The sequence below is a fragment of the Serinus canaria genome, chromosome 7 (assembly GCF_022539315.1).
Source record: "Serinus canaria isolate serCan28SL12 chromosome 7, serCan2020, whole genome shotgun sequence".
Classification (NCBI taxonomy): Eukaryota; Metazoa; Chordata; class Aves; order Passeriformes; family Fringillidae; genus Serinus; species Serinus canaria.
Genome location: NC_066321.1, coordinates 25,266,366 through 25,291,951, shown reverse-complemented (window position 1 = coordinate 25,291,951; position 25,586 = coordinate 25,266,366). Strand labels below are relative to the sequence as shown.

At 39.3% G+C, this 25,586-nt stretch overlaps 2 protein-coding genes across 6 annotated transcripts; one reads left to right on the top strand and one right to left on the bottom strand.

The window, feature by feature from the left end:
* Nucleotides 1-153: 153 nt before the first annotated feature.
* Nucleotides 154-11,371, bottom strand: FASTKD2 (FAST kinase domains 2). 3 transcript variants are annotated; one of them, XM_030241811.2, is made up of 12 exons: nt 11,299-11,371; nt 9,942-10,709; nt 9,431-9,534; nt 7,601-7,709; nt 6,130-6,253; nt 4,589-4,728; nt 4,134-4,306; nt 3,596-3,759; nt 2,883-3,101; nt 1,868-1,952; nt 744-858; nt 154-301 (listed from the first exon to the last, which is right to left on the bottom strand). In XM_030241811.2, the coding sequence occupies exons 2-12, from the start codon at nt 10,599-10,601 to the stop codon at nt 182-184; spliced, it is 2,013 nt and encodes a 670-aa protein (XP_030097671.2). In that variant the 5' UTR covers nt 10,602-10,709; nt 11,299-11,371; the 3' UTR covers nt 154-181. The 3 variants fall into 3 exon arrangements, with proteins under 3 accessions (XP_030097671.2, XP_050832613.1, XP_009086581.2); XM_050976656.1 differs by lacking the exon at nt 11,299-11,371 and adding an exon at nt 11,055-11,292; XM_009088333.4 differs by lacking the exon at nt 11,299-11,371 and adding an exon at nt 10,859-11,048.
* MDH1B (malate dehydrogenase 1B) lies at nt 11,370-19,745 on the top strand. Of its 3 annotated transcripts, none has more exons than XM_030240298.2 (9): nt 11,370-11,473; nt 11,872-11,984; nt 12,907-13,041; nt 13,191-13,333; nt 14,026-14,528; nt 15,471-15,612; nt 16,577-16,740; nt 17,878-18,017; nt 18,761-19,745. In XM_030240298.2, the coding sequence occupies exons 1-9, from the start codon at nt 11,452-11,454 to the stop codon at nt 18,815-18,817; spliced, it is 1,419 nt and encodes a 472-aa protein (XP_030096158.2). In that variant the 5' UTR covers nt 11,370-11,451; the 3' UTR covers nt 18,818-19,745. The 3 variants fall into 3 exon arrangements, with proteins under 3 accessions (XP_030096158.2, XP_050832614.1, XP_009086313.3); XM_050976657.1 differs by having other exon boundaries at nt 11,424-11,459; XM_009088065.4 differs by lacking the exon at nt 11,370-11,473 and having other exon boundaries at nt 11,541-11,984.
* Nucleotides 19,746-25,586: the final 5,841 nt, after the last annotated feature.

Below are 25,586 nucleotides of genomic sequence, written 5' to 3'. Positions count from 1 at the left end.
CAACTCCCACCTCACAAAAGAGAGCCCCTGCTATCAGCAGGCAGTGTTCATTTCACAACCATTCCTTACTCAGTAATATGGTGGAGCAGGTAGTTGTATATAAAACTATTTATCTCTTGTGTAATTTCTGTAAGGATTTTAACAGAAGAGAAATCAGGAGACACAAAACTCTTAGTTTATTTTAATTATTATCCTGCACAGTTGCATCAGGAAAAGAGAAAGCATCTTCTGAGTAAATTTTTCTTTTCAAAAACTCAACTGCATCTTCATTTTTCATTTCCTGAAACTTCTTGTTCTGGATCTGTAAGAAAACAAAAGGACAGGGTACATTATTGTCCAAACTACCCTGTCCTACAAACCAAGCATTCAGCAATGAGAAGGCCACAGGAATTGTTTTCTGAAAACAAGTTCACTTGAATCATTGTGTCATAAAAGTCAGGGAAATAAATCAAAGACACATAGGTTTCTCAGGTACAAAGCAATTTGTGGCTTGAGTTTTTTTCCCCTCAACTAATAATTTACTGATAATGGTAAGTAGTAGCTTGACTTTTAGCGTTCCTCTCTTTTCGCCCTAGTGACAGCACCACTACCCTGTAACTAGAAATTACACACAATTACCACTCTGAAGAAAGCCCACCATTCCTGGTGAACCTTCCTGCTTTGTAGAACAAGGCCTGGCCTACCAAACATCCTCATCACCGTGCTGCTAACAGGAACAGAGACAGTAGCAGGGCTCTTCTCACCAGAATCACATGATAGCCCAGTTTATTCAGATGCCGCTTCTTCATCGCCAGCTTCCCCTGGGGGTGTGCTGTACCCAGACAGAAGGCAGACACAGGAGCAAACAGAAAAGCCAACCTGCAACCAAGGAAAGTAGGGAAGACTTCACTGTACAAATGCAAATCACTTATAAGACAGTGATTCAATGATGTCTGTTAGCACTGCAGAATGTGTCATTCTGGTGGGCAAATGCATTAGGACTGCACAAATTTCATTATCCTCTTCTTTCTTCAGGTTTAAGTAATTTAGATTCTTTTCTTCCAAGAGCTTCACACAAGCACAAGCATCTACCCAAAAACCTACAGCAGAATTAGGTACTCAGATCTCCACTTCTCCCACAGTGAGAGGAAAATAGATAATTCAATATTCTCCATTAATTTGACAGGTTCTGTATTTACTTTGATCCTTTGCTAATGATATTCATAATCAGTCACTTCCTGCCATAATAACCTATTTGGAAGGGTGAGGAAAGCTGAATGCCTTGGAACACTGAGTTTCTGTTACACAATTCACTAGCTCTCCTTTTATCAAAAAGCAAACTGTACAAAATACATTGCTGTGCAGTGATCCAGCACATAAATGTCAAGCATTATCCAATTCTGCTTAAGCATTACTTAAATGATATATGTCCTGCTTCAATTACTGAGAGGTCAGTCTTCTACACAAGATTAATCACCTAGAATGTGGATATAGTGATCCTTTTTATTCAAATTATATTTCAGTAGCTGAATGAACTGACATATCACTAAGATGTAAATTTTTGAGACTTGAGAGAAAAAAATGAACGTTTAATTGGACAAATACTTTTAAAAAAATTGCTACCTGCATTCATTACAAGAGTATCACTGTGATGTTTCCTGTGTCTTTGTTTGAAATGTTAAGTGCTAGCCTCTGTTACATGAAGGTATTGAGCTGGATGAATTGCTGCTCTGCACTGGCATGGCAACTTTTGGATAATCTGGTGAGCACAAATAACAATTGAGTCACCTACTTTGCTTCTGCAAATCAGTGAACCAAAGAAGTAACTGGACAGATACATGCAAATAAAACTAGCAGGCTAGTAAAAATATGCAGTAAAAAAAACCACCTCTGAACACATGAGTCAGGATGATCATCTGTTGCAGTTATGGGGAGCACCTTCCTTCTGTCTGAATCCATTCTGATTTCAAAATCTGAAAACAAAACAACAAAACATTTAACTCTGCAAGAGGTTAAAATTAATGTTGTCATTTGAACCCATTAATTGTACAAATTGTTCTCAAATGAACAGCTCGTTTGAAAAAGTTAATAGACACCATCACTGGTCTGTTTCTAATTGCTGTTCTCTAATAATTGAATTATTACTGATAGCTTTCCCTCCCTGCAATGAATATAAAGCTATAGCTTGCCCATCTCAAGAAAAAAATAAATTTTTTTTTTTGGAAACTGCAGATTTAAGCTTATGGAGTGAAATCATCATTTAAAGAAACTACTCTTGATCACAGTCTGTCATGCCTACTCAGATTTTCCTGTAATCCAGTTCCTCATTCGAAATATTTAGGAATACAATTATTACTAGTACAGAAAAATTATTAAGCTGGGTGGCTGGCAAAAAAAAAAAAAAAAAAAAAAAGGGCAATATCCAGATGAAAAAGAAACCAAAAGAAGTCATATCCCATTTTAGAAATGAAAGTAGAGCCTACATCTTAGCCAGAACTCCAGAGAAGAAACAAGAGAACAAAAGAGAATAAAAGAGAAAAAAAGGCAGCTGCTCTTTGGCTTTCCTTCTAATATAATTTGCTACTAACATGTCAACTCTGTCAAAGCCGGCCACATTGGATTTATGTACAATTAACATCTGCTTGCTGATGCCTGAAAAAAAGTCTAAAGCAGCTTTGTAAACAAGAGAAATCATAAAAGTTTTATCAAATTGACTTAAAAACTTTAATAGCAGCATCCTTAGAAGTAGATTCACCAATCAGTGGCATCATTTGTTAAATTACTGTATCTTCAAAGTGTTAAACTTTTAATCACTTGCACCCTATTCAAATTTATTTCCATCTTATCATTTTGGGGATTATTAATCCATATTAAAATATTGTGACATAAACATAACTTCATACCAATATGATATCTGTACGGCAGCCGAACGTTTTGCCGAAACATGTTCTCATCTCCCAGAAGTTCTATCAGTGCCTCCTGAGCCTTTCTGAGATTTACAGATACTAATGAGGACAAATTCTCAGTCGGCACAAAAGCAGGCTTTGTGAAAGAAGGGCTGTCAAGTTCCATACATGTTTTCACACAGCGAAGCATCATTGTGTTTTGTTCTTTAAGATCATCTGAAAAAGGATAGGAAAACTATTACATGCAATATATTATCCCACAGAATTTTTAATTTCATTATCATTTACAGTCTGTTCTAGCACAGCAAAATCCACTTGGCTACTCTAATAGCTGTACAAAATCGTAATGTGGAAACTAAATTCTCCTACAAACCATTCCAAGGACCTCATTGTAGCTCAGAGCATTCCAACTCCCACTTTTACTCATGACTCCGGGTACTAAAGTTAGTTTGCAATGGTTAAGACTGCCTATGTTTAAGTGCACACCTACTGTTAAACTGTTGCCACCATGGGGCCCAAGACAATAAGCCTGATTCCCCAGAGCAGACTCAGATCACCATCACTACATTAGCTGTGTCTTGAGGACTTCAAATTTAATATTAATCATGCTTGTGTTCTTTAATTTCTAATCTGCTAACACAATTACAACAAATTACATACACAAGCAGACATCCTGTTTAAAAGAAGTACATGACAAAGTTAGGTCTGACCTGGCAGTATAAGTTCATCCTTGCTGTCCTTTTGCAGCAGCTCATCAAGTGCACGGTGGGGAAGATATCCTAAGATGCCAAGTGAATACACTGCCTTCAGCAGCTCTGTGTTGGAAATCTGAGGCAGGCACTTGTTCAAGCAGCTATGAAGAGTCTCAAAAAACCTTTTCCAATAGAAGAAAAGTATCTGAGTACATAAATAAGCCTACATGAAGTACATATTTTTAATAAAAATACAACTTTATTATCTTGTATAATTGTATCTTGTGTTATCTAACATTAGGGTTTGATTCTTACTTTGAGGATACAGCTACCTATCAACAGATTTAGTAGCCTGGTCAGTCTAGAACCTGTTTAGCCTTTCAGTTAGAAAAAAAATTATATTTAGAAAAAATATTAAAAGACACAGCAATTCACCTTACAGATGAATGAAACAGAATTATGAGCTCCTTCACAAGTAAAATTAAATACTAGTTGCCATACATTACTCTGTAATGACCATGTAATATATTATCAGGCACTCTAAATGAAAACCTACAGATGCTTTTGGACTCTGGGAACATGGTTGAGTCGTGAATACACTCGAACAACAGTCAGAAAGTTTTTCAAGTTAAGGAAATCAGGGTCTTCTGTCACCTTCTCAGCAAAAATATCCAGCAACTCAGTAGGCTGAAAGCCAAGTGTCTCGCAGGCAGAGAGAAAAAGGATAATCTAAAAGAAAAGATAGTTTTATAAGTCAAAAAAAAGGTGACGCTGATCCTACCTGTTGATTTCACAGAAGACAATTTTAATGAAAGCAAATTTTTCAACACTTTTATTTCTTTAGTTATCAATAAATAGAAGAGCATTTTAAAAATATAACAGCTTCATCAGATTGGTATTCATAAACATTCGTTTTCCAAAGATCAAGCACAAACATGAAGACAGGTAAGATGGAAGCATCAAATACTCTATTAGTACCAGTATAAATTATTTGGTCTCAAAAACATGTACCTGTCTTTTGTCCCAAAGGTAGGCAGTAGAATTAACATAGTCTGCTAATGTTGAAAACAGTTTCACATTACGGTACTGGAGAGTGTGACAAGCTTCCAGAATGAGAATTAACTGCCGAAATGGAACATCATGGACATTTTCTGTAAGAGAAGATCAATGAAGGACAAATGATAAAAAGCAACAGGAGCTGTAGGTTGGAGACATTGAGACATTGTAGGAACAGTTTGGTTAAGGGATGGAGGAGGGGAAAAATATGACAAGAAACTGTGGAAGACTGTGACTAGCTAGGCAAAGCTCAAATGAGCTAAAACACCTTAAGAAACTGAGAGACAGAAGAAACCAAACTGAGCCAGAATCAATCTACGATACATGAATCAGCAAAAGGGGACAAATTAACAAAATAACTAAGAAGATTGTATTCCCAGGATGTCTTCTGTTCCAGGATTTTTGATTTTCAGCATGCACCAAAAAAATGCTGAAAAAAGTCACTGCTCCCTCTGTGTACGCCACCTGGCCTGTGTGCTGAGTGTAGTGAAAGCCCTATAGGAAAAAGCTGGATGTGCAATTAAACACTGCGTCCTAACATATAAGAATGACCAGGACAAATAAAGACTGCACAAGCAGCCTCAATGCTTCTGGGTCATTTCTATTAAGAAGGCTATTTTGCTACCTTCGTGCTTCTTGAGACACAAATTCTTATGTATTTTAAGCATGATTCAACACATACTGATCATATATACTTAAGGAATGTATTGGAAAGGTATAGAGAGGTGAAGCATTAGCTTTCACTTAATATTTTTATGGGATACAGCATTAGGCTATTAAGCAGTACTCAATAATTAAATCCAGTAATCAAGGATCTTGTCTTAGATAGCAAAGGTTCTATCATCATCATAGTACGAGGATTTCATATTATCTGAGCTTCATACCTTCTTGATGTTGCTCACAGGCAGCTCCTCTACACACTGACTGTCCTCACTCCTCTTTCCTTACTCTTATATAGCACTAGTTCTTATTGATTACAGGTGTGGCCTGTTAAGATCAGGCCCACCTCCAATCTTCAGCAACTGACCCAGCTGCAAATTATTGGGGGACAAGATCACCCTCTACACAAGGAAACGCTATTTTCCCTTTAGTTTACCAACTAATCACACTAAGTCACCAATCCATCCTGTAAGTTGCAAATTTCCAATTCAGATTTGTTTTAAATTTTTATTTGAAGTCTCTTTTCCTTGCTAAAATTAAATTATTTTTCTTAAATCCCATGTACAGAAAAGTTTAAAGAAAAGAAAAGTTTAAAGAAAAATATGTAATTCAGATAAATGTTAAGAAGGGCAGAGATGACAAGAGCTATTTGCTTTTATTATTGATCAGTAATTTTCTGTTCTGCTGCTTGTCAAATGGCTCCACATAACTATAATATCCTGTAAAACAAAGATGTTTCCTGAGTTTTAAAGGAAATCAGAAAAGGGAGATGAGACGATAATTAGGAAGAATTTGGTAAAAGGAAGGGAAATTTAATTAACATATTTTTTTCTTACCCTGGATCTTTTTACTGCAGGGATTCAGGATTGGAAGGGAACAATAGTTCATTGCAGCAAGAGCCAAAAACATACGCAGCGCATTCGGAAAAGTCAAACCGTCTATTTCTCTCAGAACTGCCAACTAAAGTGAACCAGAGTTTATTAAATCCTTCATTCTTCAGGTATATTATAATTGCTTTCTGGTGAAGACATTATCACCAAAACTTTCCCAAAGTCCTTAGTTCAGATTTATATGAAAAAGAAAGAAGCAAAAAAACAGTAAAAGCATATAATAACTACTGTCAATTATTTAATACATAATTATAGCAGGTCAAGTGCTCTAGAAATGTGTCACCACACAAGTTTGCAGCAATTTGCCTTTATATGGTTATTTTAAAAGAAAAAAGCCTCAGAAAAGGTCATTTCTAAATACTGTGAATACACATCTTCTAACAACTCTTAAGAAAGAAGGAGAAATAAAACGGATACAGTTAACTTAAAAGTTCATAGTAGTGCAATTATGGTTTTGCATGTGCATGAAAACTGTAGGCCTCCAAAGTGATTCAACAGTATGTGAGTGGCCTGTATTTTACAAAAACACCCAGCTACGAATGTGGACTGAGGCAGAGAGTCAGCTCTGATGCCAGAAAGGAGATTTCATTTATCAAAGCAATCATTAGCTTGATATAAATGACAGTAAAAATGAAAACTACAAATTATATTGACTGCTAAAATAGAATCTTTTTACTGTATACGTATCAGAGGTTAAAAACAAAATCCATCTATAAGAAATTGCCCTGTAAAAAAATAGCACCCTGTGGGCTCAGAAAATTAGGTGCTCCCTTTAGTTAACAAGTGCAAATGTTATTTTCCTCTCAGTTCTATGATGTTTCATGAATGCTATTAAAACCTCTGACATCAGAACCCTACAGTTATGTGATGAAAACACCAGTAGGTCCTGTTTGAAAGAAGGTTTCCAAAAGGGCTTTTAAATCAGGGGACAAAACCCAGTACACCCTGCTGTAAAACCTACAGCCTGTCCCCAGGCACTGTACTTCCCAGGGGACCTACGACATACACAGAAAAGCAAGACCATGAGCTTGGGGAGTTGTGGCATCTCACTCACTCCAGTCCTCCTGCTCTGTGCAGTTACTGGACACAGCCCCATCACAGATCAGTTTTCTGTATCCTCATCTTCAGCCACAGTCTGGGCAAGGGAACCAGCCTGTGAGCACTTCTATGAAACACCATGTGGCCAGCCCAAAGAGGTGAGGGCACTGCTGTTTCACTGCCTCAATTTGTTTTGTTACTAGCCCCCAAATATAAGCTCTTCCTACAGATATAGCTAGACTCTGATGCATACAGCAAATACAGTCACCTTTCCATCACATTTTCTCTTTCAGTGTCCGCAAAGAACCATACACAATTTATAAATGATGCAAGAGCACAGGCTTTGTGAGAGTAAAAATGCGCCTCCAACTAACTTTACCTCTATTTTCTTTTTCAGAAAAACTGGAGCATCTTTTCCCAGGCATTTCATCAGGTTTTGCAGCATAAAGATGTCTCTGATACTTGAAATGCGCTGTTCCACTATTAATCTGATGGAGAAACACACACAAGAGCTCTCCTCATTTCAGCAGAAACAGGTAAGTACCCCCATTCTTCTTCACTGATGTAGCCCCCAAGTGAAAGCTGTAATTCCTTGCTGTTGTCCTAGATAGCAAAGGTTCTATCATCATCATAGTACAAGGATTTCATATTATCAGAGCTTCATACCTTCTTGATACAGGCAGCTCCTCTACACACTGACTTCCCCAGGTCCTCACAGTAATCTGACTCCCCTCACTCCTCTTTCCTTACTCTCATATAGTCCTAGTTCTTATTGATTGCAGGTGTAGCCTGTTAAGATCAGGCCCACCTCCAATCTTCAGCAACTGAAACAGCTGCAACTCATTGGGGGACAAGATCACCCTCTACACCTTGCTCCTCTCCCATCTTCCTTTTTTTTGAAATGCTGACCTAAGTCAATATGACATAGCTGCAGCACAGACATTTTACACATGGAAGCAATTATAAATGCTTTCTCAGTGTTAATCCTGTTAACCTAATTCATCCAATAGATGAATTGTTGTTGCTGATACACTTAACAGCAGGGGCACCTGAGCAGACTACACATGTGCAAATAATAGACAGACACACAGTGCAAATACGAGTGCTGTTAAGCCTCAAGGAATGAACAACCTTCTGCAGAAAAAGAAAATTGCTCATTTTTATCTTTAAATCATCGCTGTGCGGGCAAGTTCTGAAAGAGACAGGAAACTCAGGAAGGGACACAGACAACAACTGGATGCAAGTGAGGAATAAAACCAACCAAACAGTGCTGTGGGCTGAACAGGGGATAACACAGAGATCATCTGCACAAGATGAAGGTGCACTGCTAGCACCTCCTCTTCTGGCTCAGTGGGTGGCATTCTAATTGTTAGGTCTGAACCACCCTTAAATATACCTGCACAGGTAAACATACCTACAAAAATATTGTGTCACTTTCTAAGGCAGTGCACTGGTCTGAAACTCATCCCTGCAAACGGGCCAGAGCTCCAGACATCAGGACAGAAAAGTGTAGGTGGGACTCCTGCTTTCCACCAACTTCTAAGAATTGTGTAGCTGTGCTCCCAAGAGAACCTGGATTTTGGGTATCACATCCACTTTCTCAAAGCAGAACATGATACACAGTCAAAAGTACTAATCCATGGCAAGTCTTGTGATTGCCTCAGTAAAATCAGTCTCATGGGAAAGAGCAGATTGGTTACACACATAAATCACACAGGCCCAGAAAAAAGCCAAAGTTATTCTGATAAACCACTACACAGAGGGACTTGCTGGACTTCATCTAAGTTTTCACTTACTAAACTGCAAGAAAATATTCCCAGGCTGTTAAACAATGCTCTTCATCATGAGAAATCAGATAGGTCCCTAAGTAAGATAGTGTCATTACCTCCTGTCTGCATACAGATGAAAAAGGGATAGATTTGTGAAGGGACTTGATCAACATCACAAAAAAAAACTGGTGGCGCTGCAGTCAGAACACAATCCCCTGCAGACCAGTCTAGCACCCTTTACCACTGGAAGCCCTCCTCTTTGAAACTGCAAAGACAGTGCCAAAATTCGCTGTCTAACATTGCTCTTATCTCATGTGATCATTTAAATCCTAAAACCACAGAAGGTATTTTATGTACAGACATACCCTTGACAATTTCTAACACACAAGCATTTCAACAACATTTAAATGTGAAGGACACATGAAAGATATTTTTCTCACTGTAATCCAGCTTGAAGAGCGCTCACATTCTTGTCTTTATCCATCCCTGCTAAAGTAGTTGCCAAAACTGAGATACATCGGTTATCAAGTTGATTGAGCTTCTCCTGTTAAAAGATTTGACAATGTCAGATTACTTCAAACCAGTAAAAGTTTCAGAAAAGAAAAACTGACCACTTTTAATCTGTAACTGCCATTTTCTTTCCCCCCTGAAAAAGTCAATTTACAAGCTTTATTTCTGCAGAACCCACAAGGTCTCACATCAGTCAAACTGAGCTGATTTGGAAAAGGTAACGATTTTTGAGATTTCTGCTCTCTTTTAAATCTGAAATCAGGCAGTGGTTTCAAAAGTTAAGGAAATTAGAAGCACACACAAATGAATTATGGGAACTATTTCCATGGAACATCAGAGTAAACCAGGGATGTACTCCAACTCTCTCTGATGCTGCACAGCTTCCCAGAATTCCCCACTGGTCATTCATCCCAAACCGAGGAGAAGGATTTTCACACTTACTTGGCACACCCTCACCAGGGTCTGGAGCAGGAGCGTGTTCTGGGGCACGCCGAGGCTCACCAGGGCGTGCAGGCTGAACACCAGGTCCCCGCGCGTCATCCTGCGCGCGTCGCGCAGCAGCTGCTGGCACAGCTTCACGAAAGCCGGGTGCTCAAAGATCAGCTGCTTCTCGTAGCGCTGCTGCTCCTCCGACAGGTTCTTGAAGAGCCTCCAGGCCGTGGTTAGAGAGTTTGTGTAGTGCTTGATGGAAACAGCCGCCTCTGCAGCCAGGTCCAGCGCGTCGCAGGGACAGGAGCACTTCTGGAGGCTGGTAAAGAACGGGTCACTATGATCCACTGCATGCTTCGCTTTGAAGCTCCCAGAATCATCCAACTTTTCAACTTCCAAGGAGCTCTGGGAAGCCTTCTCACTCACCAAAACCTCTGCACCTGGGCTGTAAACATCTGTCTTTTGAGATACAAACCGAAGAGACGATCCATGCAGGGAAGGCAAAATATTTAAAAGTAATTTCCTGAAGTTCACATTTCCTAAGGGATCCCTGTATCTGCCAATCCATAAAACGTGTTTTCTTGTTGTGGCTGAAGATTTGGGAGTGAGCACAGAACTGTACCTATGCACACATCTGACAGTATTTAACAAGTAACTTATTTTATTATTCATTTCTGCAAACACCTCATGAAGAGATTTGAAACGCCAGCTCAAAGTAAGGGATCCGATGACATTTTACCCGTAGAAACAGTTCTGGAGAAACTACACAAAATCACTCATCTGTAAAAACAACAGAAAATTATGGATTAGTTACCAGAGTTTCAATTCCCACAGTTTTAATTGCCAAATCTGCACACTTTTACAGGAAGGGATTTGGTAAAAGAGCCCCGGAAAATGACTTGCAGAGAGGCTTTTATTTGGTCTCCTACATTTCAGTCAAACATCTCAGCACAAGGAAGGCCCTTGCTTCCTCCTCGCCGCTCTACTTGCAAGCTCTGCCGGGAAGCAGAGACTTTTCCCAAAGGACGTTTCCCCAGGCACACGCGTCTCCCGACAGGAGGATCCCTGCAAACTTCAGCAGCGGGTGATCGGATCCCACCCGCCAGCCTGTCCCATCCTGCCTGCCTCCCAGGGCACAGCCGCCTTCCCGGCACAGCCGCGGGCGCTCGCTCTCCCGGTGCCGGCGAGAAGCCGCTGGGTTTCGGGATCACTTCCCGCTGGCCCTGGGAGCGCTGCCCAACAGGGCGCGACAGAACACGGGGACAGAGGTTTTTCGGCGGCTCCGCAGCGGCTCGGAGCACACCGAAGGAACGGCGGGGATGGCACCGGCCGGGCCGGGCCGGGCCGGGGCTCCCGCGGCCGCGGTTACCTCGCACGCGCACCGCCGTCACACCGGGCCCGGCGCGCCGCGAGCTCCCGGCGGGCCGCGCGAGACGGACGGCGCGGGCCGAGGGACAAACTGCCGCGGCGCGCGGCGCGTTGCTGAGCAACTCCAAAGCGACCGTTGGAGGGCGGCGCGCGCATGGCCAAGTTCGTGGTGGCGGGTGAGGGGAGACCCGGGGGCCGGGCGGGACAGCCCCGGCTACGCTTTGTACCGGGAGCCGGGCTGGGCAGCTCGCCGTGCTTGCGGCAGCGGCCCCTGTCTGCGGGCTGACCCCCGTGCCCGTCTTTGCGGCTCTCCGGGAGCCGTGTCCGCACGGCGCGCAGCCTCGGGCGGTCCCGGGTCAGCGTTCCCCTTCATGCCGTCGGTGAGATGTCAGCATCTCTGCTGCCGTCCCCCCGGGAGTGGCCTCCTCGGCCCCTTGGACGCTGGCTCGGGAATCTTTTTCCCCTGCAGAATTACTCTTCCTTGGCTGGCTCACATTAAACAATTTTGGTCTTTTAAGCCCTTATCAGTGAATGACAAAATCATCCAATTGTGCTGCTGTTGCTATGTTCGTAGGTAAGGCAAACTGCCCTTGCTATGCCAAAGCTGAGCTCCTGGCTGACTATCTCCAGACTAACTTGCCCAACTTCAGGGTTCACAAGATTACTCTGCACCCTGACAAGTGGCAGGTAAGAGATTGTAAGTCAAGTCGCTGGTAGGTGCTCCAGTGCTCTACAGACCAAGAAAAGTGCTTATCTGCAGTATGTTTCTTCTTCTCTTGTATCAGTGGTTTGCTGTGTAGATGGAAGTGCTGCAGAAGCAGCTCTGGCTGTGAGAGCCAGCCAGAGGAAAGGTTACAATGTTTTGAGGAACTGACATCTCTGAGTTTTACTACAGAAAATGGGCACAAAGTGTGGACCAGCCTCAAGCTGTATTATGTCAAGGAAAAGTTCAAGGTGGTTTTGCTTGCTTGCTTAGTTTTCTGGGTTATTTTTTAAAGTATAAATGGCTGTTCAGCCTGGAAATCTTTTGCTCACTGTGATTACATATACCTTCTGAGTTCTTACTTGTCAAGAGCCTTTGTGGCATTCAAGGGCTTTGAATTAATGTGGAAGTATGAAGTTTATTATCACATATTTGTTTACAGTGTGGATGGGCCTGAGTACTTATGTCATAGACATGCTGCCTATAAGGCTCTGAAAAAAACTGCAGACTTACTCCATGAAATAGACGGAACTGTGGTATTTATTACCTTGTGTATTTTGCTTTACACCTTCACCAAGTAACTTAAACAGTTAAGTGAAAAGCAATTAACCTCTTCACCTTACTTACCTTCCGTGGCTGAGTAAGAATCCTCAGATTACTCTCTGCTTCACAACATTGCTGTCTTCTATACCACTAAGACAACTAAGTGAAATCAAGACCTTGAGGTGAGCTATCCCAGTGTATTCATACCTTGCTCTGTGTTATTCCTGCATTTTGTACCCACTGGTAATTAAATTCTGAAGCACCTTGTAATTATATATTGAGAGGAAATAGTAAGAATGCTTGTAGTTGTAATGTTTGTTATCAAATGTGACGTATTAAAACATCTGGTGGGGATGTCATCAGCAGTGGCTTCATGACATTTGTGAAACAAATGGATGGGAACACAGACAGTGTCCTATCATTTGGAGAGAGCTGTTGGACCGTGGAGGGAAGGGTCAGCTTCTGGGAGGACTTAAGGATTTTCTGGAATATGCTCAGGTAATAAGCTGCCTTTAATACTTCAAGCCCATGTTGTACAACATTGTTATTCCTTTTCCCTCCTTCAAATGTATAATAAAGGAATTGTTAATGTTACCTTGATGTGTTTGGACTGCCATTTGCTTAGAGATCATCCCTTTTGTTCTTAGAAATATTATGGCATCACTTCAATGATGCTGATTGAGGAAATGTTAGCCATTGCTGAGGAGAACCTGCAGGCGCATCTTGAAATTGTGAAAGAGGATGAAGAGATTAAAAGTCTTATCAAGCCTGTGCAGATCTGGATTACCAGGTGAGAGTGAAGAGAGTATCTGTGAACTTTTACTTGTTCAGGAGAATGCACTTTTTCCTATCACACAAAACAGGTGTAACCATCTGAAGTTAATCACAAATCCCTGCAATTTCATGATTTGACTTGGTTCTGCACCCTCACTATTAGTATTTAACTTAGCAATTAGTGTATAACTTAGAAATAATTTATGGTTTTGTTACATGCTACACCAGTTCAAATGAGGGGTATAAACAGGCATCACTTAGACCTCAGATCAGTTTAGGGAAAAGCAAGTATTTACAAAATAAGCTAGAAATTTTATAATACAACTATCTTGCATTAAATGTTGTTGGAAATATTCAAGTAGGTAAAGAGTAGGTCTTTACTTACAGAAATTCCTGTGTTTCTAGTAGTCCTAATAGAGCACCTTAAAAAATTGTGGTTCTGTAAAGACATAAATTTTAAGTGGTAGCATTGACTGAAATGCTCAGAATGGAGAAGCCTTCCAGTGAAAGGCTTCAGAAATGAAAGGAGGACCCAACTCTTTTAATTCTTAACCTGTTAAAATGACAAAAAGAGCAGTAAAGGACACAAGCTAATGGTATCTCTAAGTGTAATCAAGTACAAAATAAACAACTTTGTGTTTATCTAACACTTCCAAACAAGCAGTGGTTCATTGTTAACTGTAACTTCTCTACATCCTCTCTTACTAGTGCATCAGTTCCAATCTGTTATCATCTGATCCCACTGTTGGCAAATGGAGAAGTGTTTGGGATGACCACGGAAGTCAGTATCCATTTGCTTGACACTGAGCAGTTTAAGGAAATGCTTTGCGGTATTGTCATGGAAGCTGAAGACATGGCATTCCCACTTCTCCGCAGTATTTCAGAGCACACAAAAATAGATCAGGCTTTTGTTGATGCTGATATTATCATTGTTCTTGATGATGTCCTCTTAAACCTTGAAGTCCAATCCCTTGAGAACTACATCAGAGAAGTGAGTGAGATCTGCCAAGTGTATGCTCCTTTGATTGAGCAGAATGCCAAGAGTGAGGTCAAAGTCATTTCATCAGGAAAAACCTTTGCAAACCTTAAGGCAACAATGTTAAGGACGTATGGCCCATCCATTAGGCCTGAAAATATCATTGCCATTTCGACATCCTGGGAAAGTGCAGCTAAAGCCATGCTGGCCAGGAAGCTGAATATGAACACAGCAGGTGAATGTTTATGTAGCATTTCAGGAATTCAGCATACCTTCAAGAGTATCTATTTCATTCCAGAGCACAGTTGATGTGCATGCAGAAATGCACAGTAGTGCACCCACTGAATTTCCTGGGTGTACAGAGTGCCAGAGTCTTTGCTTGCTCTGAGATGCAGCCTTGTCACTCTGGTGTGTATTTCGTGCTGGAAATATGCTAAGGAAGACAATTGTTTTGCAGATTGGGAACTAGGACTTCAAGATTGCATTTGCACTCTGTAGTGCATTGTTGTTTTGGAGCTGTGAATAAATATGACAATATACTGCTGTGCAGATAATGAGAGTAAAGTAGAACTGTGTTGTAGTATTATTTTGAGGTTAATTAACTTTCATTTTCAGGTCAATTGTTATAGCTTTGTTATATTTGCACAGTTCTGCACTGCATAGCAAAGGGTACTCTGACAGTCTGCTCAGCATCAGGATTCTGTAAGTGTTGCATAGCTAGAACTGGTCATTGATGACAAGTCTAGATATTTTGAAGCCTAATAAAATAGAAAGGCAAGTTAATAGACTGAATAGTCTATCAGCAGGTTATTTGAGAAAATCCTTTTGCACCAAAGCAGGTCATTTTTTAAAATTATTGTTTTTGCTGTTTTTATATTTGTTTTTAGAGGATTTTAAAAGGAACACAGCTGTATGTTTGCAGTATGATTTGTTACTGTTTTAAGAGTTAAATATTTACTAGATTTTGTCAATTATTTACAGTACCATGATATAAATTAAAGCTTCTTTTTCAGCTTGCGATAAGGTTTCATATGTTAGGGAGAACTTGGTTGCGTTTTTCAGATCAAATAATTTCTGCAAGCAAGGCAGGGCACAGATTTAAATGATTCATTTTGAAAAGGATTTATGAAGCCCATTTTTCTGAAAGTATTTGTCTTTTCACTTTCCTTTGTTGCAGGAGTTAAAGATGTGATTGTTTGGGGCAATATTACTGGGTCTAACTGCATTGATTTGTCACATGCAAAACTTTATGGATATGACTGTGCTATTCGGGGCCCTCCTAATTTTCAACGTCCTTTGTTGAATATGATTTATGATAGGTACAGTACAGATTTATTTCTTTCAAGTAAAATTAAATAATTGCTTTTAATTCATGCTTACCTGGATTGTCTAATAAAACATCAATAAATGTTTTTGTTTTCAAGATTTGTCTTTACCGATTGGCAATGTATGTAAAGGAAAACACAAGTTGAGGTAGTCCATCTGCAAAAGAATGGGTAGCTCCTAGTGCTGTGCTGTTGCACTCTCCTGCCAACTCTGTTTATAACTATGTTTTTCCTACATTTTAAATGGGTTTCTCTTATATCATGAGCAGTTTATAAGAAGTGATAGAAGTCAAAGTAGTGATTTAGATGTCTAGTTTGCATGAAGGAACTTTGAAATAGTATTAAACAGATTTCTGAACCTGAGTTACATGGAACGGGTCTGAGCATACTAATGTTGTCAGTTTCCCAAAACAAATGATTTGGTAATATATGTGGAAAGGATACCTAGCGGCTAGATAGCTTCCTGTGGAAAGAACAGTAGCAGAGAAAGAGTGGGTTCAGTGAGAGGGCAGCAGATGTTACATACACTCAGGCCTGGTTATCTGGAGCTCCCACTCTCGTCTAGACTTAGCATTTACTGGAGAGCAGACATTTCAATGTTCTAGGCTTGTACTGAGCCTCACACAGGCAGACTTGTTCATGGCTGGGTTCTTACAGAAGACAGTATTATATAAATTACATATAAAATATTAAATTGCATACAAAATATAAATGACAATAATAGTAGAGGTTTTGACTTGAGTAAATGACCTAACTTTCACCGGACTTGTTACTTTTTAAGCTACTTTTTTCAGATCTTTTTTCTCTGTCTGTAAAAATGCCTTTCTTTCAGCAGTGATGTTTGAATAAGTTTTGACTATTTTCTTTCCTCAGGTTTAGTTCTTTTTTCTCTAGGAAGCTACTCTTCCTGCTATCATCTTAGTTTTTCATGCCTTTTCTCTCCATGTTTTGTTGGTAGCGAATGGATCCACTCAGAGCTGGTGTCGGCACAGAGCACGCTGAGTTCCCGGGTGTCCCGCTGCAAGGGAACGTTACCTGCTCATGCCATAGCCACAGTACTGCGGTACTGGTACCATGGCTCTCCTTCTGGGGAGATCATTTCTGTGGGAATACTTAGTGAAGGTAAAGCTAGTTTTGCTTCACGTGTTCTCTTGTAGCTTTGTCCTGCATGTACTAGCTTTCCCCCATTTATAATGTTATTTTTTAATCAATATTTTTCATTTAATAAAATCTTATAAAACAAATCATGTGAGGCTAAGAGTTTGTTTCATCATAAGGACTTCCAAATCAAAGACAGTTTGTGATAATGCTCACTTTTTAAAGGCATTTCTTAGGTTAATATTGTCTTTTTGCAGATGATCTCTTAGTCTTTTAGTTTAAATGCTTTTCTGATGTATGTGTTTTGTGCAAGAACTCTTTCTGATTCTTAGAGCCTAGGCTATGAAAATTTGTTTTTCTTGTGTAGTTATGTAAACCAATTAATGGAATATTTCACAGCAGCCATTTAACCCTTATGAACTCAATAATTTTTCCCCTTTTTTAAGATGTACAACCAATACACAATTGTGTTATTACAACACAAGAATGACATCAGTTGGAGATAGTCCAGAGGAGGGCCTTACAAAATAATCACAGGCATGAACGCCTCTCATATGAAAACAGGCTGAGAAAACTGAGGTTGTTCAGCCTGGAAGAGAAAAGGCTCTGGAGAAGAAAAGGTTCTGGAGAGACCTTATAGCACCTTCCAGTGCTTAAAAGTTCTTATAAGGAAGATGGGGACAAATGTTTTAGCAGGACCTGTTGCAATAGGACAGGGGGCAATGGATTTAAAATGAAGAAGGGTCAATTTAGATTAGATATTATTAAGTTTTTACAATGCATGTGGTAAGACACTGAAACAAGCTGCCCAGAGAGGTGGGAGATGCCTCAACCCTGGAAACATCCAAGGTCAAGCTGGATGGGGCTCAGATACATTTGAAGATGTCCCTGCCCATGGTAGGAGGGTTGAACTAGAGACCTTTAAAGGTCCCTTGCAGCCCAAACCCATCTGATGCTATGATTCATGCACATCTAACTAAAGTACAAAGTTACAATAAAAGGGACATTCTTTTTTGAACTGTAGATTGAAAAAGGCAGTCTCCATTTATAATTAGATCTTGCAGTTGTAGACTTTTGCCAGTCTGTAGGACTTAATGTTTACACTGTTGAGGATGTAATCAGAAATAACGTGTTTTGTCCTTTTTCCCCCCTCTTCTTCAGGTCAGTTTTGCATTCCTGAAGGAATTATCTTCTCTATGCCAGTGAGGTTCCAGAATGGTAACTGGGAAGTCATGACAGAATTAGAAATTAATGAAACCACCCAAAAAATTCTAAGACGCTTATCCCACGAGCTGGTTCAGGTGAGGGTTACTTGAGTCTCATGTATGCCCATTCTGCCACCTATGGGCACGTTGTGATGCAACTTTGAGCACGGACCTTTAAGTGTTAGATGTACAAACTGCAGACATGCACTTATGCATGGTCAACACTGGGTATTTATAAGTGAAAGGTTTGTGTATTGAAATGAACAGACAACTGTTAGGCTCAAAAAGAGATGATTAAATGAGTATACCTATATACATGGAGAATTTGCACTCCAAAGTTCTGCAGGCTATGTGCAAAACAGAAATATTGCCTTTCATTTCATGTTTCTACATCCTGTGTTGATTTTGCTTATATGGTGTTCAGAGTACTTCTATGCTAGAAGACATATCTTTTGGCATATTTATGGCCAACTTATGGCCATAAATATGCCAAAAGATATGTCACATGAGATATGTCACATATGCCTGTGACTTTGCATGAATGAAGGCCAGACCTTACTAGAATTAGGGATTTTTCAGAAAATACAAAATCATTGAGTACTATTTTCATAATGAACTTCTTGTCACTTAGTGAGACAAAAAGAATTTATTTGTACTATTGAAATATTTAAAAAGACTTGTCCCAAAGTCTACATTAGCTTTAATCAGGTTTTGTGATCTTCAGTCATACTAGTAATGTGTAAGAATTATTTTGTTTTAACATATTTTAAGTTTGTGTTAGAAATTAGAGCAGATTAAAAGAATGGGTGGCATTAAAATACGGTTTTTCTTCCATTTAGGAAAAGCTCGTTGCACTAAAGGAAATAAATGAAATGCATCCTTATGAAGAAGAATAAAAACTCCACATCTTCTCCCAAGTGTTTCTCTGCTGCTTTTCCTATTATTTTGCTTTTCAAGTTCTGTCCTCATTCATCAAAATAAGAGCAGATGAAAACTAAAACAGGTTTTAGTTTTGTTTTTTCACTTTTTCTCTATTTTCAGGTTGTGAAATTCCTGCACTTTTCCAATGTTCTCACAATTTATTTCTAATTTTCATTCCTACAGACCTTTTCCCTACTTTGTTTTCTTTCTCCCTTCCTTCAGATTCTTTCCAGAACTTTTATATCAGCCTATTCTTTACTATGAGCTGTTCTTTGCCATTAAGGATGGGCTGAAGAATGGGGAAGCTATTCTGAGTTAGATACCCAGAGCCTCTACTGAGCACAAAGCCTTTTGGTTATCCATGCTTGGTTTTTGGGAAAGGACTAAAGACACAGTAAGATATTCTTGATGAATGCAGAATTTAATTATTTGGCTAACCATGACCTTGTTTAATCCAGACAGGGAATTCCCAATTAGATAAGCGTGTCCTTCCCTGTGTGCTCTCTACTTGTGTGGCACTGCTGTTCTGTAGAGCTGTCCTGCTCCTATTTAACACTGTGTCAGCATTCAGTGCTAAGCAGAGGCCTTCCCACTGCTAGCAGCAATGTGCTTAGTTGTGGCCTTCTGTCACCGACATGTTTTATGAAAAATCCTTTCCTTAGGATTTTTCCCCTCCTGAGAAGCTGAGAGGCCTCTAGAACAAACTGTAAACAATTCTTATCTGCCGCTGTGGAATGCAACAGGGGGAATCTGTGATTGGTCTCATCTGACTGTTTCCAATTAAGGGTCAATCACAGATCACCTGTCCAGACGGTCTCGGTCAGAGACAAGACTTTGTTGTTCATTCCTATTCTATTCTTAGCTTAGCCTTCTGATGAAATCCTTTCTTCTATTCTTTTAGTACAGTTCTAATATATTATCTATCATAAAAAAATAAATCAAGCATTTTGATACATGGAGTCAAATTTCTCGACCCTTCCCTCATCCTGGGACCCTTGTGGACAATACCACAGCCTTCCATTGTGACATCAGTATCAGGTGTTCAAGTATTCCCTATTCTTCCTTTTCTCTTTCCTGGCATTCCTGATACTGCAGATGCCTCCCAGACAGAGGCCGTCCCCTCAGCCAACTCAGGCTGATTTGACAGTGCCAAGTGCCTCCTGCATACTGACACCAGCAATCTGGGAAGGTGAGATTTGTTTCCTGGGGAAAAGGCCTGGAAAGTTGTTCTGGAGCCTGAGACAGTAAATGGCTGGCTGCCTTCTGGCATTCCTGATATCGCAGATGCCTTCCAGACACAGGCCGTCCGCTCTGCCCACTCAGGCTTGTTTGGCACTGCCATGTATCACCTCCAAACTGACACCAGGAATCTGGGAAACTGAGATTTGTTTCCTGGGGAAAAAGCCTGGACAGTTTTTCAGGGGCCTGAGGCCCAAAATGGCCGCCTGCCTACTGGCATTTCTGTTATCGCAGATCCCTCCCAGACCCATGCATCCCCCTCTGCCTACTCAGGCTTGTTTGGCAGTGCCAAGTGCCACCTGCATACTGACACCAGTAATCTGGACAGGTAGGATTTTTTCTTATTCAATGGGCCTGGACAATTGTTCAGGGGAGTGAGGCCCAAAATGGCCGGCTGCCTACTGGCATTCCTGATATCGCAGCTGCCCCCCTGACACAGAGCGTCCCCTCTGCCCTCTCAGGCTTGTTTGACAGTGCCAAGTGCCTCCTGCATACTGACACCAGCAATCTGCGCAGGTAAGATTTGTTTCCCATGGAAAGGGCCTAGACAGTCTTTCAGGGGCCTGAGGCCTAAAATGGCTGGCTGCCTACAGGCATTCCTGATATCGCAGATTCCTCCCAGACCCATGTATCCCCCTCTTCCCACTCAGGCGGATTTGACACTGCCAAGTGCCTCCTGCATACTGACACCAGCAATCTGGACAGGTGAGATTTGTTTCCCGTAAGTGCCCTGCTTTATCTCCTTGCATATGGAAGTATTTTAGGAGGATGACAAAAATAGCTCATGTTTTGCTGCTTTTTTTTTAAACAGAAATGGAAACCTTACCTACTGGGTCGCTTTAGCTAGAATTTTCTGGAGGAGCAAATGCCGGAAATTCCCATATTAAATAAAGTTTCCATTGCCCAAAAGATCAAACTTGAAAGAAATTCTATGCATTAGAATTTCTAATTATAAATACTTCGGGATATCTCTAAGAGGAAAAAAATATCAAAACCACTGTGAATTTAACATTTTTGACCTGTAGACCAAAGTAAAATTTCTACTGATTTTAATGAGTCAAAGATTTCATTTGCATCTAACCACTTATTTCTTCAGACCAATAAATTATTGAAAAACATAGTTTAATGCCTAAAATGTTCATATGAAAATTTTGAGGACTGTCACATACAGAGTAGAAATTTTGTAATTACAAATATTTTTTTCCAGAAGTACAGAAACATTTTTGTAATAAAATGGTACAGTAATAAAAGGTACAATATTTTTGTAATAAAATATCTTCTTAGGAAAAATTGATTTTAAAGCAAAAATTATACATCTCCTTAGTGACAAGTTCATATTTTTTTCCATGTTTTTCTTATTTATTTAATGAGTTTCAAGAGAATACTCATGTGTTTTAAGTCAAACATAATTGATTCTTGTTTAAACAGAATTTTTGAGGAACCTCTTTTACTTGCATCTTTGGTGTCTTAAATGATGAAGATTGTGTTAATGATGTTCTTGTACTTGCTAATTTTTTATCAGATACGTTTAAAACAAAATAGAAAGCTTCCTGTTCTTTGGATTAGTTGCATATAGTTGCAATAAATTCATTATTTCTCTTCAAATGGAGGTTCAAGCTCTGAATAGGGGTGGACTTCCTATATGAGGAAAGTAAGATAATTTACTGGCTGGTTAGGACAGGACTGGGAGGGATGTCTTGCTGGTCTTAGACAGAGGAGCTCAGAAAGCTGGGATATCACAAGGGGTCTGAAAGAATCTGGGGTTGTATACAAAGTGTATATGGGAGAAACAACATTTAGAGGTGTTGAGATATTATCGTGAGTGTTTTCATGGAAGAGTTCACATGGAAATTGTAGAGGTAGGTGTGGTAAAAAGTCTTGAAGAGAAGGGTTAGGAACCATTCATTTCATGGGAGTAGTCTCCAGGGCATTTGTTTCCACTAGTGTATGTACAGAAGATTGGCTGAGTGTCTGAGGACCATCTGGAGGGAGATGTCTCAGGAGAAAATAGCAGGGAGGGAAGATATCAGTAGTCTCTACAAACTACCTGTTTTTTCTGTAATTCCTTTGCCAAGATAGAAAAGTTAGCTTTTCTAATGTGTATTTACATTTGGGCTTTTTCTGTATGAATAGGCTTTAGCAATCTTACTCTTTGAATTCTTTTATTCTGCCAGTGGAGAGAGTTCAAACAACCTGCAGGTCAAGCACCAGCACTGCACAACTGTTAAAGGGAAAATAACTCTTCCAGCAATGTATAAGTAGACTTATCTGACTTCTGAGTTTCCTGCTGAAAACCTCTCTGCTCAGGGACTGGGAGCAGAAAGGAAAAGCTGCTTGGGATGTCTCATGTATCCTAAATTATTCTAACTGGATTTGTCTAGTGATGTGCAGGGAAATTCAGGTCTTTCCTCATGGAAGCATTAGTGAATAGAAAAGCTTTTTTTCCTGGCTTTTGTTTAGGAGAAAAAGAAAGAAAAAAATAATAGGAAAGCTAAAATATGGTAACATATTCAAAGTTGGTTACAGCTGTAAAACAGCAACTGACTTAGTCATCAGTAAGTTTGGGTATTTCTATAAGTTATAAGCAGTTTCTGGGACACATTTTTTCACAAGTCTCTAAGTCATGTTATGTATGCGGGATATTCATGGTGTTGATGACTCCTTCTACCTGGGTGTTATGTAACTGTTGAAAAATTTATGCAAAGGGCTTTAAGTTGTATATGTCTTACAAATATTATATATAGATTCCTCATAAACCCTAGCATTTGGGTGTACTGAAGAGCTTTGTGGTTGGTCTGAACAATTCTAGCTCTAGAATTGTTCAGACCAACTAGAGCATACTATTTTTCTTCTTTGTGTAGCTGCCCCAACTCTTTGTTACAGCACATTGTGCTTTCTGCCTTACTGTGTCAGCTTCTACCTCATTTTCAGTCTCTATAGCAACAGTTTCTCAGCAACTGGGAGATGCCTAGTAAAGGCCTCTCAATTTAGAAATATTGCTCCAACCATAAAAAAAAGCTTTGAAACAAAGATCAAAGAACTTTTATCTTTAATAATTCAGGATATTTATTACTAATTAATTAGTGTTCTCTGTTTTGACTGCTTAGACAATTACCTGATACTTTGATCTGGGCCTTTGCTAGGCATTTGTTGTGAGTAGCTTTAATTTAAAAGCAAAACCTTTAGAACTGTGTCTTGAAGTCAACTTTTAAGTGCTGTAAAACTACTGGACTTCTCTGGCAGTGTCATCTGACTTCTGGACCTTCAGTAAGTAATGAGAGGAAGGTAAGCACAGCTACTGTATTTAAGAGGAGACAATAATTTTGGCCTTTGAATAAAACATAGAATGCCTTCACCCTTCACAGGAAAACAAAAGTAACTGTAGGTTCTTTTATGCATATTTAAGATGTTGATCATATGTTGTCTGATTTCAAAAGAAAAGTCTCTGATCAGGTCGATTGATCTGCTGGGAGGTTTCTGTCTTACTTCATGTGGCTCATCTTTCTCTGTACTTTAATTTAATTATGTAGCATGCTTCAAAATGCACTTTACTTGCTAAAGTACATATCTGAGAACCTCTGTGTCAAACAAAGTACATAAAAGTAATCAAGTGTTACTTTTCTTTTATATTCCACTAATATGAAATAAGAGTATTCTGCACATAAGAGTATTCACGTTAATGGCACCAGGACTGTTAACTGTAACAATTTACTTTCTGACCATTTGTACATAATTTTAATTTTTTTGTTTGTATTCTTAAGTGTTTTTCACTATTAAAGCACACAAGTAACTGAAATATACCACACGGGCTGAAATAGTGTATCAAAGTTACTTCAGATTTCATGGGCAGCAGATACTGCTTCTGCTTTCCCATTGTGTTCATGTGCTAACACTGAAATTGATTCTCTTTATTTCACCCAGACACTCCTACTGCAGTCAAGATGTGGACTGTCTGCAGAGTTTTGTATGTGAAAATGTAGACTGTACATACATTAATAATGTCTTCTTTAACTTTTTGGAAGAAGGGTTCATAGATATGATGTAGTTTGGTAAAACACAGAAATACATGGTTGACTTTGAGACTATGAATACCCTAGTACAAGACCATAGAGTGTTTTTCCATGTGGGTAATTTAAATGTTAGACATTGTGTTGTACTGGACAGAGATCTGGTCATCTTACAGTAAGTATCAAGCACTCATATGTTATGCATGCTGTATAACTCAGTAAGTCAGTGGATCTGCTCTTATTTGAGTGAGCAAATTCTAATGAGTTCTAATTTAAGTGAGTTTAACCTGGATATTTTTACATTCATCCCATCCACTTTATTTTATGTACCTCTGGTACAGAGAAAATAAAGGAGGCAAGCTGTGCATTTGTAAGTCTACCTTCTAGATTGCTACATGTAGCTTTCACCAAACACTTATGTTTAATTCATTGCTCTGTGTCTTTTGATTTCACTGATTTCTGTACATGAACTTTACTGTCAAGTTATGCAGGAGCTCCTACTACTGCAGCTATTTAAGGACAGTTGTATCATATTTTCATATATATTGCACGTGAATATATATCTATAGGCAAACTTATGTGCCTGTGTAAATCCTGGGCAGAGCTGTAATTTTGCAAAACCCTTAGTAAGAAAGAAAATAGAATAGAAGGAAAGAAACATAGTGGTATTTTTTTTCAAAGAAGGACTGCAATAAAGCTGTGGCATTGTAGTCTTGAATGAAAAAGAGTATTAAAACAAATATGTATCTCAGTATTTTAAGCATCTAAATTTAGGTTATGACTGAAATTTAAGGACTGAAACACAAACTGCAGCTTTCAACAATTAAAATGGTAAGGAACATATTTCTGGTAGACTTAATAATTTTAGATCATTGAATATTTATGCTTCATAAATGGCCAGTATTCTGTCATGTTTATTAAAAATTATCAATGATTCTAACTGAAACGATGTAAGAAGTGAGCATTTGTTTAAGTTCAGATTTAACACCAAATTTATTTTTAAGTTTTAAATAATTTCCAACTATTTAATTTTTATTTATTTTAGCAAACTTTCTCTTTGTTCTGCACAACAAGCCATATAGACTGCCTTTGGAATCTTGTGTGACTTAGATCCATTATGCCTAGTGTTTTTCAACTACAGTGTTAGCTGAAAGATAGTTATTACAGTTAATTCATACTTATATTTCTGTGACTGGAAATATAATGTAGTTTAGAGCATTGGTGAAACAAATCCTGAGGGGAGACATTCAGTTTCCATTATTACAGGGACATAACTACTTTTGCTTTCACAGTTGTTAATGCAAGTAGGTTCATGGTTAAGCTTCCTTTTCCACTTCCATATCAGCTAAATAACAAATAATGTCAACTCAGCCTAAAACTTTAGTTTTTTTTGAAAATTTTATAATACTTTTGAGTAATTGCAATCAGTGAATCTGAGGAAGAGTCTGGTGTAGATATGCCCTCTGTGACCTGAAATTGTACACTAAGGACCATGTAG

Bases quoted from the DNA above. Each gene is read 5' to 3' on its own strand.
- MDH1B (XM_009088065.4), top strand. From the start codon at position 11,829: ATGACAAAATCATCCAATTGTGCTGCTGTTGCTATGTTCGTAGGTAAG. The intron at 14,529-15,470 runs GTGAATGTTTAT...CCTTTGTTGCAG, and splicing joins GCTGAATATGAACACAGCAG to GAGTTAAAGATGTGATTGTT. The intron at 15,613-16,576 runs GTACAGTACAGA...TTTTGTTGGTAG, and splicing joins TTGAATATGATTTATGATAG to CGAATGGATCCACTCAGAGC.
- FASTKD2 (XM_030241811.2), bottom strand. From the start codon at position 10,601: ATGAATAATAAAATAAGTTACTTGTTAAATACTGTCAGATGTGTGCAT. The intron at 6,254-7,600 runs GTAAAGTTAGTT...GGTTCACTTTAG, and splicing joins TTCTGAAAAAGAAAATAGAG to TTGGCAGTTCTGAGAGAAAT. The intron at 4,729-6,129 runs GTAAGAAAAAAA...CTTCTCTTACAG, and splicing joins CTGCAGTAAAAAGATCCAGG to AAAATGTCCATGATGTTCCA.